This window comes from Curcuma longa, unplaced genomic scaffold, assembly GCF_044706935.1.
Source record: "Curcuma longa cultivar G26 ecotype Majalengka, Jawa Barat unplaced genomic scaffold, ITB_CL_G26_1.1 contig_28149, whole genome shotgun sequence".
NCBI classification, from domain to species: domain Eukaryota; kingdom Viridiplantae; phylum Streptophyta; class Magnoliopsida; order Zingiberales; family Zingiberaceae; genus Curcuma; species Curcuma longa.
The window spans coordinates 2,535-18,861 of NW_027433628.1; the positions used below are offsets into that span (position 1 = coordinate 2,535).

Consider the following 16,327-nt stretch of genomic DNA (forward strand, 5'->3'; position numbering starts at 1 on the left):
TTGGAAGAGTCCAAATCAAGAAGAAGGAGGCACCTGATCAACCATCAAAGAAGGATCAGCGCAGTACTAGCATACTGTGCTGATTTCCTGAAGCAGGACTTCTGATCGAGATTCGTGGGCTCGTGTGGACGACTCCTAGAGGCCGGACGCATGTGCGGCTTGCAACATCATCCTTAAGCCCAGATCAGCAAGGTTAGAGCGTCTAACTTGCAAGGTAATAGATCTGATCTATTGTTTAATACATACATTAGATGTGGTATAGAAACATGTTGATATGATCAACATGTAGTTCATGCTATATTTATATATTTTAATTTTTGATTTAATGCTATGTAATAATCATGTAATAGGATCTTAGATCTAGGGATTCTCTGGTTTTAAAAAATAAATTTTGATTTATTTTAGTCTTCCGCTGTATGATCTTGAAAAAGTTTCAAGATCTAACCCTGAAACCCTAGATCTATCTGTTGCGGCCAATCGCCTCGTCGTCCGATCGCCGGGGAGCGTGCACCTGCAAAAGGAAGTCCGCACTGACCGGAGGCGGCTCCGGCGGGGACCCTCCGACGGTCAAGTCAGAGAGGTGACTGGGCAACAGTGAAATGCAGACAGAGAGCTCTGAGAGAGAGAGAGAGAGAGAGAGAGGAGCGAGCCTGCGTATGTGGGAGAGACGGGCGGATCGATCCCTTGCACTGTTGCCTTCCCCGGTATATATAGTGGAGCTAGGTATGGCGCCGTCATTAATGGCGCGGACAAGTGAGGAACTGTCAACTCACTGTGGACTGTCAGAGTCGCCGTGAAAACGTCATGTCGCCGTGTGGCCGTCCAATCACCAGGGTTGACCCGGCTCTCGGCGGGACAATGCCCCTAGGTAACTGTGCCGCATGTCCGTGTCAGAGCTGACAACGTCTGGCGGCTGTACGGTGGTTGGAGGAGCCGACCGACCCAAAGTCGGTGGCCAGCTGAGTGGTGTCGGGCCCCTCCATCGGTCGGCGAGCATCATGTGAGTCGGCCATCAGACCCCTGGGTTCAGTCGGTCGGGATGGTTACGCCCGACATACTCCCGGTCGGCGATGGGCCGTCGAATGGCCGGCAGTTAGCCGCTGATGGCATCCGTCGGTCGGTCGCCGACCGACCGGGCGGCCAGTCGGTCGGTCGTATCGGCGGTCAGTCGGGCCGTCGTCCGTCGGAGGCGGTCGGGCCGCCAGTCGGTCGGTCGGTCGGGCCCTCGGTCGGTCGGGCCGTCAGTCGGTCGGGCCGTCCGGCCCTCCGACAGTCGGTCGGTGGGTATCCCCCAACAGTTGCCCCCCTCCACTCCTAAGTCGGGTGGTGAGCTGGCCGATGCTTCCATTCGGGCAGCAATCCCGGACGACTGGGAGTGGATTTGTCGCATGTGTAGATCCGACCGTACCGCCGGATGATCCGATGTCAGACGCCTCATGAATGTCCAGCGATCCGGACGTCCAGTCGATGTCAGAAGTCACGTCGGCGTCAGGTGTCAGACGCCACATCTTGTCGTCGTCAGTCGTTACGTCGGTGTCAGAAGATCGGGCGCCGGACGATACGGCGTCAGTCGATCGGATATTCGGCGCCGATCGCGGGAGAGAGGGCCGCTGTCAGGCGTCCCATCGGGAACGCGAACCGGCGCGGGCGCGTGAATGCGGAGCCGCGCCCCGCGTGCCGCGTGTCAAGGTGGTTGGCCGGCGCCCCCTCCGGCATTTAATGTGGGCGGTGCGGCCGTCCCGGGACGGGGCGCGCCGAATCGCTCAGCCAACCGGCGGGCGCCACGCGTCGCGCATCTGCAGGTCTTCGGTCGGCGCGGAAGCATCTCGGCCGTCGGTCGGCCCTATATATATAGGACCTCCCGGACCCCTGACCCACATTTGCAACATTTTGCTGGGGAAACTCTGTCCGGGCGATTTCTCAGTCGTCGCGGGCAGAGCTCTTCTTCGCTTGCGGAGGGTCCATTTGGTTCGTGGTCCCCCCTTCTCCTTCTTCTTCCTTTCCTTCTCTTTCTTTTCTTTCGGTTCCGGCATAATGACCAGGAAACCGACTCAGGGAGCTCGGTCGGGGAACCCGACCGACGACTCCCGATCGGCTCCGGAAGATGAGGTTTCCTCGCTTTCGGGGCCGAACGTCGATCGGCTTCGGGAGCACTATCGCATCCCGGAGCAGTTTCGGCTCTCCGCTCCAGGGGCCGGCGGTCGGGTCAACAACCCTCCGCCTGGCGATCTGGCGCTGTACGTCGAAGACCTTCGCGCGGGTCTTCGACTTCCGATTCCGGAGTTCGTCCGGAATCTGCTTGATTATTACGGACTCTGTCCGGCGCAACTGGCGCCGAACTCTGTTCGGCTAATAATCATTTCTTTCGCGCTGTTGTGTCAGCTCTTGCCGACCAACCCCCGCGTTTCACTCTTCCGGGCCTTCTTTGTGCTCCGACCCCACCCTAAAGCCCGAGGGTGGTGGCTCTTCAACCCCCGGAAGGGTCTTGCTTTCATAACTGGTCTTCCATCGTCCATTCATGGATGGAAGAACCAGTTTTTCTTTGTTTCTTCTTCTTCTTCTTGGGGCTTTCCTTCTCGTTGGGGTATACCCCGAACCGAGGCCAACGACAACAGTCGGGTGGATGCGGACGACCGGGAGGACTTCCACCGACTGAAGGACATGTCGGTACCGAAGCAGAGGGAGCTTGTTACCGAACAAGCTCTCTATGACGCCGGCCTGAGTCTGGTCCCCCGAATAGGTATCGCCCGATCCTCCGGCTTTTCTTTTTGTTCATCTTTTGGTCGGCTTTTGGTCCAGCCTTTAACGTTCTTGTCGGTATTGCAGGGACACCACCGAGGATGAGGCCGACGGATGCCGAGATTCGGCAGTTCGCCGGCGAGGAAGAGGCCAGCGTCGGGGGCCGGCCCTTCGCGCCCTCCAAAGAAACCAACCCCAGCTCCGCCGACCGTCGAGGCGTCGGCGACCGACCAGTCGGAGCCGGTCATAGCCCTCGCGGCTCCGACGGTCCAAGCTGAGGAGAGGCCGACTGAGGAGGCGGCCGAAGGAACATCGGCGGCTTCGCCGGTGCGGGTGGAGCCGGATGATGTTCGGGAAACCGAACATCGTCCGGCGGCGTCCGTTGGCGCAACGGGGGGCGCCGGGTCGAACTCCAGCGTCCCGTCGCTGCCAGTCCCGTCGGTCGGGGCAGCTGATCGGGGGAAAGCCCCGATGGAGCCCGCGGAGGAGGATAGGTCGGGGAGCCGCTCAATGCCTCCCAGCGCATACTACCCCGAGGGTGCGTCGGCGTTGGCCGACCACAACCTTGCGAGGAGGTTGTGCCAGGGGATCCTCCTCCCAGCCGACGTAGAGTCGCTACGGTCTCGGCAGGTGACCGAGATGCTGTCGCGGTTCTACCCGACGATGGTCGAGGTAAGCTTCGCATCACTTTTTCCTTTAACTTAGAAATTTTTCTTGTTATGCGATTCTGACGAAGCTTTTTTCCATCGGCAGCTGATCTTCACAATGTCCGAACTGGAGGCCGGGTACCGAAGGTTCGGCAACGTTCGGGCAGCCTTCAAGGAGAAGTCGGCGGCGGCCGAGGCCGAGAGGGCAATGTTGGCCGACCAACTCCAGCAGTCGGCCGACCGGGAGGCCAAGTTAGTCGACGAGGTCTCCCGGCTTATCGGGGTCCGAACTACAGTCGGCCAAGAAGGAGGCCAAGCACAAAGGTCGGGCCGTGCGTCGCCTTCGACGCGAACGGGATGGTGCCACCTGCCGAACTCCAAGGGGAACGCGAGCAACTTCGGGTCAGCCTGGAGAAGCTCGCGGAAGCCGAAGAGGAGCTGTCCATCGCCCAGATCGACGCCGAAATGGCTAGGGCCGAGGCGGAGTCGGCGAGGGAGGAGCTCGCCCGTGCTGAGGACGAGGCAAGGTCGGCGAGGGAGTCGGCCGATCGGGCGGTGGAGGACTTCCGGTCCTCCGACCGATACCGGGAGGAGATGCTCGAATCGGGCTTCGCCTCATACCGGGTCGGGTTCGAGGACGGTCGGGATGCCGTCCACGCCTTGTACCCGGAGTTGGACGTCAGCCGCGTCGTCCCGCCGCTAGCCGAGGAGGAAGGAGCCGAAGGAGAAGGAACGGAAGAGATGGCCGACCAGCCGTCGGGAGGCGTCATCGTGGTGGAGGAAGCCGTCCCGGAGCAGGTGCCGACCGAAGTTCCTTTGCCGACTGAAGCCCATCCTTCGGCGGCCGACCCAGCGCCGCTTATGGCCGAGACGCCGATCATCCCCGATCCTCCGTCGGTCGAAGAGATCGACTAGGACGGATGATCGGCCTTGCCGACTATCTTTGCTTTTTGTTTTTTGAAAATACATGTAATCGGGCTTCGACCCGACTTTGTAATTTCTTTTCATCAATGAATGAAACTTTTTTCTTGTTCTTCTTGTTTGTAATGCCGATTATTGCTGCAATGTCGAACTTTAGTCGCTAACTTAAGCAAGTCGCTAACTCACGTAAGTCGGTAGGACTTCGGTAACTTGCGCAGCCCCGAAAGTAGGATGTGTCCCGACTTTAGGTCGGCTTCCGATAGTCGAAGTCATCAGTCGGGTGCATCTGTTGAGTCGGGAGCAGACCGAACCTGGTAAAGGTTCGGTAGTCGGACTTCCGTAGATGCGTTTAGTCGGTCGTCGTCCGGCGCAGTGTCGGGGGAACGATAGTAAGTCGGGTCCCCATGCTCTTGCGTCGGGTTCTGTGTCTTTTGACAGACGGTGGCAAGCCGAATGTCGTTCAGCCGGCCGTAGGTCGGTCGGTAAGTCGTGGATGCGACTAAGGTCGCGTCGTGTGATAGACGGTGGTAAGCCGAATATCCCTCGACCGGCCGTAGCCTGGTCGGAAGTCGCGACAATAGTCGCGTGGGCTTTTAGCCTTTCTTTGGTCGGGGCCCGATCGGCCTGTCGGCCGATGGATTCTGCCCGAAAATTCGACCGTAGAAGGAGTATGAACTCCCGTCGCAACAGATGCATCGGCCTTTGTCAGGGGCGGATGTGTTGCCGAAAGTCGAAGGAGTGTAACTCCCGTTTGCAAGAGTCCGTCGGCCCTTGTCAAGGTCCGACGAGTCGTCGAAGGAGTATCGACTCCCGTATTGTAGATGCATCGGTCCTCGTAAGGGTCCGATGCGTCGTCGGTGCTAGGTCCGCGTCGATACGTTGTGGCTGAGCGCCGACTAGTCGAAGATTTTAAGACTCCGATTTTTCAAACTGAACTTGTATTCCGACTATTGAATTACAAAATTCACTGGTAATACAGCTTCAAGTTGTCGGCGTTCCAAGTCCGGGGAATGGGTTTCCCCTCAAGGGTCTCCAGTCGGTAGGCTCTCGGCCCGAAGGTGTCAGCAACCTTGTAGGGTCCTTCCCAGTTGGGAGCCAACTTCCCTTGGTCCAAGGGCTTCGACACTTCTGCCTTCCTCAAAGACCAGGTCGCCAGGCCTGAAAGAGCTTTGGTCTGACCTTGGCGTTGTAGTACCGGGCGACCCTCTGTCGGTATGAAGCCATTCGGATTTGAGCCTCGTCTCGCAGCTCGGGGAGGAGGTCTAGGTCGGCCCTCCGACACTCGGAGTTGTCCGGCTCTTGGTACTGCTCGACCCTTGAAGATGGCAGGCCAATCTCGAGCGGGATCATAGCCTCTGTCCCGTAGGCCAAACTGAACGGCGACTCCCCGGTCGGGACACGGGGGGTCGTTCGGTAAGCCCACAGGACGGAGCCCAGCTCGTCGACCCAGAGACCTTTGGCTTCATTCAGTCGGGTCTTGAGTCCATGGAGCAAGGTTCGGTTGGTCACCTCAACCTCACCGTTGGACTGTGGGTGCCCGACCGAAGTTAGTCGGTGCGGATGTGGAACCTGGCGCAGAAGTCTCTGAAGTCTTGGTTGTCGAATTGCCGTCCGTTGTCGGTGATGATGGTGTGCGGCAATCCGAACCTGAAGATGATGGACTTTTGGACGAAGTCCTCCATCTTCCGCTCGGTGATCTGCGCCAAGGGCTCGGCCTCGACCCACTTCGTGAAGTAGTCGATGGCGACAACGATGAACTTCCTCTGGCCCGACGCCGGTGGGAAGGGGCCGAGTATGTCGACTCCCCACTGGGCGAAGGGCCACGGAGCGACAATGGGAGTGATTTGGCTGGCCGGTTGGTGCTGAATGTTGGCATACTTCTGGCATGGCTCGCACCTCCGGACCAACTCTGCCGCATCCTTCTTCATGGTCGGCCAGTAGTAGCCCTGTCGCAAGACCTTGAAGGCTAAGGACTTGCCCCCCAAGTGATTCCCACAAATTCCTTCGTGAACCTCTCGGAGAGCGTAGTCAGCGTCGGTCGGTCCCAAGCACCTGAGCAAGGGAGGGAGAACGACCTTTTGTAGAGTCGGCCGTCCATGATCACATATTGCGAGGCCGACCATCGGAGTCGCTTGGCCTCCGCGGGATCTTCGGGACTGATCCCGTCGGTCAGGTACTGGACGATCGGGTCCATCCAACTTGGTTCGGACGTTAGCTGCTGCACTTCTTCGACCCGATCGATGCTCGGCTGCTGGAGGTTTTCGACGAACGTCCGACCCAAAGAGTCATAGGCCGACGTTGCCAATCTGGAGAGAGCATCGGCACGGGCATTCTCCGTCCTGGGGATGTGGGAGATCTCGAAATACTCGAGGCGTGCCACGAGATCCTTTACCTTCTGAAGATACTTGATCATGGTCGGATCTCGCGCCTCGAAGTCGCCCTTGACCTGCCCCACGATCAGCTGAGAGTCGGAGAATGCCCGGAGGCTGTCGATGCCCAGCTCCTTCGCCATCCTCAAGCCCGCGAGGAGTGCCTCGTATTCGGCTTGATTGTTGGAGGCCTTGAAGTCGAACCGGAGGGCGTACTCGGTGACCACCCCATCCGAGTTCGTGAGCAGGAGCCCGGCCCCGCTTCCCTGAGCGTTGGAGGCTCCGTCGATGTGGAGTACCCAGGTGGAGATCGGGTCTGCATTCTCAGAGACCGCAATCTCGTCCCGGGAGCTTCAGCTCCCGACCTTTGGTCGGTCGTCGGGCATTCGGCGATGAAGTCGGCCAAGACCTGGGCCTTCAAGGCAGGCCTTGGTCGGTACTGAATGTCGAACTCGCTAAGCTTCATTGCCCACTTAGCGAGTCGTCCGGATGTGTCGGGTCGGTGCAGTATGGCCCTCAGGGGCTGGTTGGTGAGTACCACGATGGCGTGGGCCTGGAAGTATGGTCGGAGCCGTTGCGCGGAGACGGTCAGGGCGAAAATCATCTTTTCCGTCTCCGAGTATCTGGCTTCGGCGCCGTGGAGCACTTTGCTGGTGTAGTAGATGGGCTGATGGAGTTCGGCACTCGTTTTCCCGAACGAGCACCGAACTGATCGCCTCGGAAGATGTGGCCAAGTAGAGATACAAGGTCTCCCCGACCTGCGGCTTTACGAGCAGCGGCGGGGAAGCCAGGTACCTTTTCAGGTCTTCAAAGGCCTGTTCGCACTCATCCGACCAAGAGAAACCGTTCGCCTGACGCAGGGTCTTGAAGAACGGGAGGCACCTTTCAGCCGATCGAGAAATGAATCGGCTAAGAGCGACGATTCTTCCGTTCAGCTGTTGGACCTCCTTCTTGGTGTTCGGATGACGCATGTCGAGGATTGCCTTTATCTTCTCAGGGTTGGCCTCGATCCCTCTCTGAGAAACGAGGAATCCGAGGAACTTCCCCGAGGTCACCCCGAAGGCACATTTGGTCGGGTTGAGCTTCATTCGGTGTCGTCGAAGGGTGCGGAAGGTCTCCTCGAGATCCTGAACATGGTCCGGGATCTGCGTGCTCTTTACCAGCATGTCGTCCACGTACACCTCCATGTTACGCCCGATCTGGTCTTTGAAGACCTTATTGACGAGTCGCTGGTAGGTGGCGCCGGCGTTCTTCAATCCGAAGGGCATCACCCGATAACAGTAGAGGCCCTTGGCGGTCACGAACGCGGTGTGCTCCTCGTCTTCAGGCGCCATCCGGATCTGGTTGTACCCGACGAAGGCGTCCATGAAGCTGAGCAGTCGAAATCCGGACGTCGCATCCACCAGCTGGTCGATCTTCGGAAGTGGAAAGCTATCCTTCGGGCAGGCTCGGTTGAGGTCGGTATAGTCGATGCAGATCCTCCACTTCCCGTTGGCTTTCTTGACCATGACGACATTGGCGAGCCAATCGGGATACGTGGATTCCCGAATGAAGCCTGCTTCGAGTAGCTTGTCCACTTCTTCGTCGATGGCCTTCTGCCTTTCTGGGGCGAAGGACCTTTTCTTCTGCCTCACCGGCTTCATCGTCGGGTCGATGTTGAGTCGGTGAGTCATTGTTTCTGGAGGGATGCCCGACATATCCGCTGCCGACCAAGCGAATATGTCGGCATTGGCCGTCAGCAGCTCCGCCAGTCGGTGTCGTTCGGTGTCGGGCAATTGAGACCCGACCCAAACTTTTCTGTCGGGATTTTCTCCTATCGGGATCGCCTCGAGCTGCTCGGCCGGCGAACCCCGTTCTTCCTCCTCCCGTTGGTCCAGCTTGTCGATTGTCAGGGGATCCTTCGTCTCGTCGCTTTGAGCGGAGATTTGGAAGCATCGTCGGGCGAGCTGTTGATCTCCGCGCATCTCTCCGACTCCATTTTTGGTCGGGAATCGAACAAGGAGATGGTACGTCGAGACGATCGCCCTGAGGGCGTTCAGTCCGGGTCGCCCGAGTATGGCGTTGTAGGCCGAAGGAACTTGGACGACCGCGAAAGTGAGGGAGACCGTGCTTTGCCGTGGTTCGGTACCGACCGTCACGGGCAGGGTGATTTCTCCTTCTGTCGTGACGGTGTCTCCGGCAAAGCCGATCAGGGGCGTGGAGACCCTACTAAGTCGGTCAGTCGACAGTCGCATTCGGGAGAAGGTCGAGTAAAACAAAATATTTGTCGAACTTCCATTATCAACAAAAATTCGTTTTACATCATAATTGGCTATTGTCGCCGACACAACAACAGCGTCGTCGTGGGGAGTCTGGATGCCCCGAACGTCGTCTTCTGTGAAGGTGATTACGTCGTCCGGGCGCGGCTTTTTCGTCGGCTCCCCTCCTGCAGACGTCCCCGGTCCCAGCCGCTTGGAGATCATGTTGATGACTCCGGCCGTCGGCTGGTTAGTCGGCGCCTCTTCAGTCGGCTGGGGGCGTCGATCGGCAAGTCGGTTGGGTCGGCGGACCCTTTCGAAATTTGCCGAGATACCCCCGGCGGATGAGATTTTCGATCTCATCCTTCAACTGGATGCATCGCTCGGTGTCGTGGCCGTGGCTCCGATGGAACCGGCAGTACTTCCGATGGTCGAGGCCCTTTGCCTTCAGAGGCGGAGGCCGTCGCAGGTATTCCTTCCCCTTCGATCTCCATCAGGATCTGCGCACGGGGAGCGGAGAGAGGAGTGTAGGAGTCATACCTGGGACGCACCGGCCTCGGAGTCTGTCGTCGGGGCGATTTTTGGATCTGTCGGGGTGGAGAGAGCCGACTATCGGTCGGGGGCCTGCTTGGTTCGGCGGGCTCCCGACCTTTTCTTCGCTTCTCCTTCGGGCCTCTGGGCTCGACCAAGCGTCGGTCGGACGCTCCTTCGTCCGCGCGCATATACTTGTATGCGCGCTCCAGTAGCTCGGCGTATGTTCGGGGGAGGGTCTTGTCCAGAGAATAAGTAAATCGGGACGACCTCAGGCCCCGCTTCATGGCTGAAACAGCCATGTCTTCGTTGAGGTCCCGGACCTCGAGCGTGGCCGCGTTGAATCGCGCCACGAAGTGTCGGAGCGTCTCGTTTTCCCCCTGCTTGAGGGAGAAAAGGCTGTCCGACGTTCGCGGCGGCTTTCGGCTGGTGCTGAAATGGGCCACGAACGAGTGCTCGAGCTGCCCGAAGGAATGGATACTGCCCGATCGAAGACCGGAGTACCAAGCCCTGGCAGCCTTGCGGAGCGTGGCGGGGAAGCCGATGCAAAAAAGAGCGTCGGTTGCCCCTTGAATCGTCATGAGAGCTTTGTAGCTCTCGAGGTGGTCGACTGGGTCGGTGGAGCCGTCGTATGGCTCCACGTGCGGCATCTTGAACCGACTGGGAATCGGCTCGTCGAGGACCAGTCGGGAGAGAGGTTGGGCGGTCTGGAAGTCGACGTCGTTCGAAGACTTCTGGCCGTCCATCTGCAGTTGGGCGAGTCGGCGGTCGATTTCCTCGAACCGTCGCTCGTAGTCGTCCGCTCGTCGATGCTGGGAGACCCCAGGGGTGGAGCCTCCGGAAGATTCTGAGAGGGAGGCCGACGGTGTGCGCGGCCGCTTCTCCTTCCTTGCCCGTTCCAACGGGGAAGGAGAGGGCCGCTGGGACCGTCGGTCGTCGCGCCGTGGTCGCCCCTCCTCCTCTCCGTGGGAGCGCTGTTGGGAGCGCTCGCATGGAGGCGACGGGGATCGGCGCGGCCGTCGGCGGCTGCTCCTGGAAGGCATAGGTCGGGCCGCCGGTTGTTGCTGGAGGCTTTTGACTGCGTCGGTCAGTACGGTCATCTGCCGTACGATGGCCGCAATCTGGGCCTCCGTGGTCACTGCAGGGTGCGGAGAGCTAGGCTCCGCCGCCGGTGGTGGCGGAGAGGCCTCTTCCCGGCGGGAAGAGCGCCTGGCCGACCCAGTGACTCTCGATCGTTGAGCTCTTGTCTTTGTCATGCTGTCCCCTACCTGGCGCGCCAATCTGTTGCGGCCAATCGCCTCGTCGCCCGATCGCCGGGAAGCGTGCACCTGCAAAAGGAAGTCCGCACTGACCGGAGGCGGCTCCGGCGGGGACCCTCCGACGGTCAAGTCAGAGAGGTGACTGGGCAACAGTGAAATGCAGACAGAGAGCTCAGAAAGAGAGAGAGAGAGAGAGAGAGGAGCGAGCCTGCGTATGTGGGAGAGACGGGCGGATCGATCCCTTGCACTGTTGCCTTCCCCGGTATATATAGTGGAGCACGGTATGGCGCCGTCATTAATGGCGCGGACAAGTGAGGAACTGTCAACTCACTGTAGACTGTCAGAGTCGCCGTGAAAACGTCATGTCGCCGTGGGGCCGTCAAATCACCAGGGTTGACCCATGCCCTAGGCGGGACAATGCCCCTAGGTGGCTGTGCCGCATGTCCGTGTCAGAGCTGACAACGTCTGGCGGCTGTACGGCGGTTGGAGGAGTCGACCGACCCTAGGTCGGTGGCCAGCTGAGTGGCGTCGGGCCCCTCCGTCGGTCGGCGAGCTTCATGTGGGTCGGCCATCAGACCTCTGGGTTTAGTCGGTCGGGAATGGATACGCCCGACATGGCCCCAGTCGGCGATGGCGTCCGTCGGCCGGTCGCATCCGCCGAGTCGATCGGTCGGCCAGAGTCGGTCGGGCCGTTGGTTAGTCGGTCGGGCCAGTCGGTCGGTCGGGCCGCCAGTCGGTCGGTCGGTCGGTCGGGCCGCCAGTCGGTCGGCCGCCGGTCGGTCGGTCCGTCGGTCGGTCGGGCCGTGGTTAGTCGGTCGGGTCCGTCGGTCGGTCGGGCCGCCAGTCGGTCGGTCGGCCGGTCGCAGTCGGTCGGTCAGGGGGTATCCCCCAACAGCCATATAAGCAAGTGATTAGGCTTTAAAGCAAAACAACCCACTAATAAAATGCAATCCCATGCAAGGATTTGAAATTGTATTCAAGCATAACATTGCAAGTCATTTATTTACCTCACCTTTCATAATTGCAATGCTCAAAATTAATTCCTTATTGAACTTTGTTCAAAATAACAATGGAAAATCCGGGCTCATGTTCAATTTATATATTCTTATTCACTACGAAATAGTTCAACACTATTTAGTATTCATATCTTTTAGAATAAATGCAACTTCTACTTATCCAATTCGTATCCACATTGTTTACAACTACAAATATAAATTTTAATATATGTTTAATATTCATATTTGTATTCATGCTATCGGAAAAAATAAATATGGATATTAATGTAACAATACCGAATCATACCAATCCTTTTTTGATCCTAATTCCCATCTAATCATCCACACCCACTAAGGTGGCAACGATCATAAAAAAAAACGTGAAAGCTGAAGATATTGATGGGGAAGGAAACGACCAAACTGGGAAAAATATTTGAGATAATCTTAAATAAGCATAATTGACGATGAGGATCTATAAACTAATTGAAAAAAGGTTGGAGAACTATAGTTATAGTTATTAAAAAAAAAAAGTGGGATGCACCAACGTTGATATCAATTGTTATTCAATTACATTAAATCAGTAAGCCCCACCTTTTTGAGTGCATCTGAGAGCCACCTAAAAAGACAGAAAGCAGTAATGCGTGCTCTGCTCGGATTCTGATAGTAGAGTTGGTGAGACGTTAACAGGGCAAGGGGTTCATGCAGAAAGCAGTAATGCGTGCTCTGCTCGGATTCTGATAGTAGAGTTGGTGAGACGTTAACAGGGCAAGGAGTTCATGCATGACAACATGGATCGGCCCAATGACACCCAAGAACATGCAGCCAAGCCTAACCAACTCACCTCGTTGACATCCCTACATACTGACTTCTAACATCGCTATATTCACCAACTTTGGAAAACTGCATTCACTTTCATTAGTTAAAGCAATTACATTAATGATATCAAGAAATGTTGGGCTTTGTCACTTGTCCATCCCTATGTCTCATTTTTCCAATGGGAGCTACAAAGACTGGACGCCAATAGTGAGGCTGCTGCTTGGCTGATGGTTACCGTACCCTCAGCTTTTTCTGTTTGTTCTCTTCGCACTAGTTGCTTTTGATTGTGACTTGAGACCTAACATGTTCGTTTCTGGTCTACAATAATTAGCTATGTACCTAGATAGGAAAGAGATAATATGATTGACGTGATGTACAGCCATGTACGTAACATAGGATACAATTCCTCAGCGCGAATTGGAAATAGTTTCCTATAAGAACTCTTGGTTTTATAGTTTTTAGTACAGGTGTTAGATGCATGTAGTTTTTTCCTTGATTAAGGAAAAAGATATTTCTCTTAAAAGACATGCATGGTTCCACATACGGGCGTTTGATCTTGTGACAAGATTCATGCAATCAGCTTGCAATTTGGTTAATTTTTTTTGAGTGCATAACGAACCTTGTAGGTGCGTAAAGAATTAGATTCTAGGAACGTAATATATAGATAACAAATAGTCTGAAAATGGCTACATTTTTATTTTTTTAATTTAATTTAATTTATTTTGATAAAAGTGCCTAGGAGCAATGGGCTACAAATGGGGCAACCCTATCTCAAATATCCCTACCCGTTTAAACCCACTGAAAGCAGAATTAGATTCTAATTTACTTGGTTCTACTATTTCATCATCTTAGACTATATTTGATATCATTGCCATTTTACTTTTTAAAAATTTAAAAAATTAAAAAAATATATATCTTTATTTTTCTCAAATTTCTAGCAATAGAAAATATGTTTGGCAATGAGAGGAGCTGCTTGACCATATTGAGGTTGGAATATAGTGCCAGGAGGAACCAATGAAGAACTCGAGCATCATTGACAGCTTTGTGGCTGGAGCATTCACCCAGGATCTTGAGGATGGATCATGTTCGAGCAATGTCAAAGATGACAATATCCAAGATAGAATCTAGCTATTGGCCATCCGAATGATTGCAAGGCTAGTGGGCGATATTGTCATCATCGCTTGTGGAGAGCTCGTCAAGGGCATAGGAGGAACTGGAGCAGGGAGAAGATGAGGGAAAGGAAATGGACCTAGTGGAGGAGACATGTGACAGACTCGATCTAGCCATCAACTAGGTAGAAGTAATTGTTACATTCCGAATCCAACACTCAGGTCAAATACATAATGGCCGCATACTTCTCAAAACAAGATCCTAAAGAATATGCAAGATTTTAAAATTCATTATAACATCAACATTCTATGAATATTACCGATCTCAATTCATAACAAATCTTCTATATTGACAAATAAAAACCTTGTATAATTTATAAGACTTGATCATCTAACTGATATTATTAATGTTCTATCTGATCAATCTTTTCAAATCGTAATCCCAATCTTAGTCAAGTACAAGGATTCTTGTAACTATGAAAAAGAAAAGAAGAAGGAGAGAATTGTGAGCTTTATAGTCTAGTAAAAATTCTCACACACCAACACCAATAATAATAATAAATGAGAAAAAATAATAATGATGGTTACTCGTATAAATCATATGTTAAAAGATATCATGATTCATAAAATGTGCATAGTAAACATATCTTTTTGTATAATAAGTCAATCATATAATTATCTTGAAACCAAAATTCATAGGATCTGATCATATCAAGGTGCTCGGCTCTAGATTTACCACAGTTATATTTCAAGCCTATGGAGAAGGCAACAAAAATGGCTAGTTCCTATGGACTACCACAACCATCCATATATAGGATAACAAAGTGGCTAGTCCTCTATGGATTACCACAACCATATTTCAAGTCTATGGGAGGTATTAAGAAAGTAGCTAGTTTAAGAGACCATAGGTGCTCAACTTTAAACTACCATAGCCATATTTCAAGCCAATGATAAATAATACTAAAATAAAATGGCTAGTTCAAAAGATCATAAGTGCTCAATCCTAAACTACTACAGCCATGTTTCAAGCCCATAAGAAGGTAGTAATAAAGTAGCTAATCTAGAACACCATAACTCTACGTTCAATCACATAACTCAATTACCGAGCTTATTAGGTATTGAAATTGAAAATTTCATTCTTTTGTAAAATATCTTGATGCACATGATTATCAAAATCCATCCAAATCAGGATCAATGATATGTAATACATAACATCAACAAAGTCATAAATATATACTTAACAAATAAGTATATAACATGTACTATCAAAAATACATAAATTGAAATCACAGATGCATAAAATAATTTTTATATAAATAGATGATCAATTTTAAGAATCCTTATCTTTATTGATGATTGATCCAAACATAAAAATCGACAAACTCTTTGATCTACAAACTCGAAATCAAGATGTTCCATTTGACATCCTTATGCGGACAATTGCATCTCTATATATCATGGCCGAACATAAAAATCATATATGATTAAGGATAAAAAAATTATAAAAAAAAAACATCATGAGTTCAAGACTCCTCCTAGGATCAACCAATTGATCTAGGTTAGATAATCTGGATCCTCCATTGGTCTATAAGACCCCTAAATAGAAAAATCTATGAAGAGAGAAAAGAAATCTAAAGGTAGAAAATTAAAAAAATACTCATAGAGAGAGAAGATAGAGAGAGAAGGTAGAAAGAATAGAGAGAAATTCTTTCTTCTTTTTCTTTTGGAGGATGAGCCCTTCATTGTATTAGCTGGTTCGGTTGTCTAAGGTTCGGCCCCTTATCAAATGGTCCATGTTAAGGTTGCAGGGGATGTAGAGAGAGAAATTAAAGAAATACTCATAGAGAAAGAAAATAGAGAGAGAAGATAGAGAGAAGAGAAAGAAATTCTCTCTTTTCTTTTTTTTTTTTGGAGGATGAGCCCTTCATTGTATTAGCTGGTTCGGTTGCCCATCAAATGGTCCATGTAAGGTTGCAGGGATGCATCCCAAAGACAAGCCTCTCTTACATGAGACGGGATCCTTTCTGCCCTTTTCCAAAAAACGAATACCCAAAAGATAAATATATTAATTTTTCCCCTTGAGAATATCATCTCCCAAGGTCTATGCACAACAACCACGAAGTTAAGACCTGCCATGAGTGCCGTTGCTCCATTGACCATCTCAACCACTCCAAAGTTAAATCCCAACCCTCCAACTGTCACTTGTCCACCCTAGGTTACAAAATTTTCATTAAAGGTACGGAGATTTGCAGTCAGGATTTTTCTAATGATATATATTAATTAAGAGAAGCTCTGACCAACCTCTTACCGTATACCATATTCCCTACCTGGGCCAAAGTCCAGCTCCAGAGCAAATTGAGCCTAGCAGTTACTGTATAAGAATATCGAGTTAATAAAGTTAAAATGAGGATCAGTACCATGAATGGAAATTTCCTGCTCCCCGTCGAAAGTGACAAAGGGTCGAACCATTCAAACTTAAGTTTGGTGGCGTTATCACATTATATTTTCGGTGAAACTGCTAAATGATAGTAGTGATCTCGGTAATTACCTTCTGGTATGCTTCTATTATTCCTCCCGCTTTACACAAGACTTTAAGAGTGACAAAAAAAAAAGAAAGTGTGTTATTAGATAAAATAAAAAATGAGAGATATTTGAATAGTAAAGTCTCACTGATTGATTGGATCATAGTCATTCATCAACACAC

General features: G+C 52.5%; 1 protein-coding gene across 1 annotated transcript; it reads right to left on the minus strand.

The window, feature by feature from the left end:
• Positions 1-7,943: 7,943 nt before the first annotated feature.
• On the minus strand, positions 7,944-9,276 carry LOC141819179 (uncharacterized). Its single transcript, XM_074706530.1, has 2 exons — positions 8,027-9,276; positions 7,944-7,965 (listed from the first exon to the last, which is right to left on the minus strand). The coding sequence occupies exons 1-2, from the start codon at positions 9,274-9,276 to the stop codon at positions 7,944-7,946; spliced, it is 1,272 nt and encodes a 423-aa protein (XP_074562631.1).
• Positions 9,277-16,327: the final 7,051 nt, after the last annotated feature.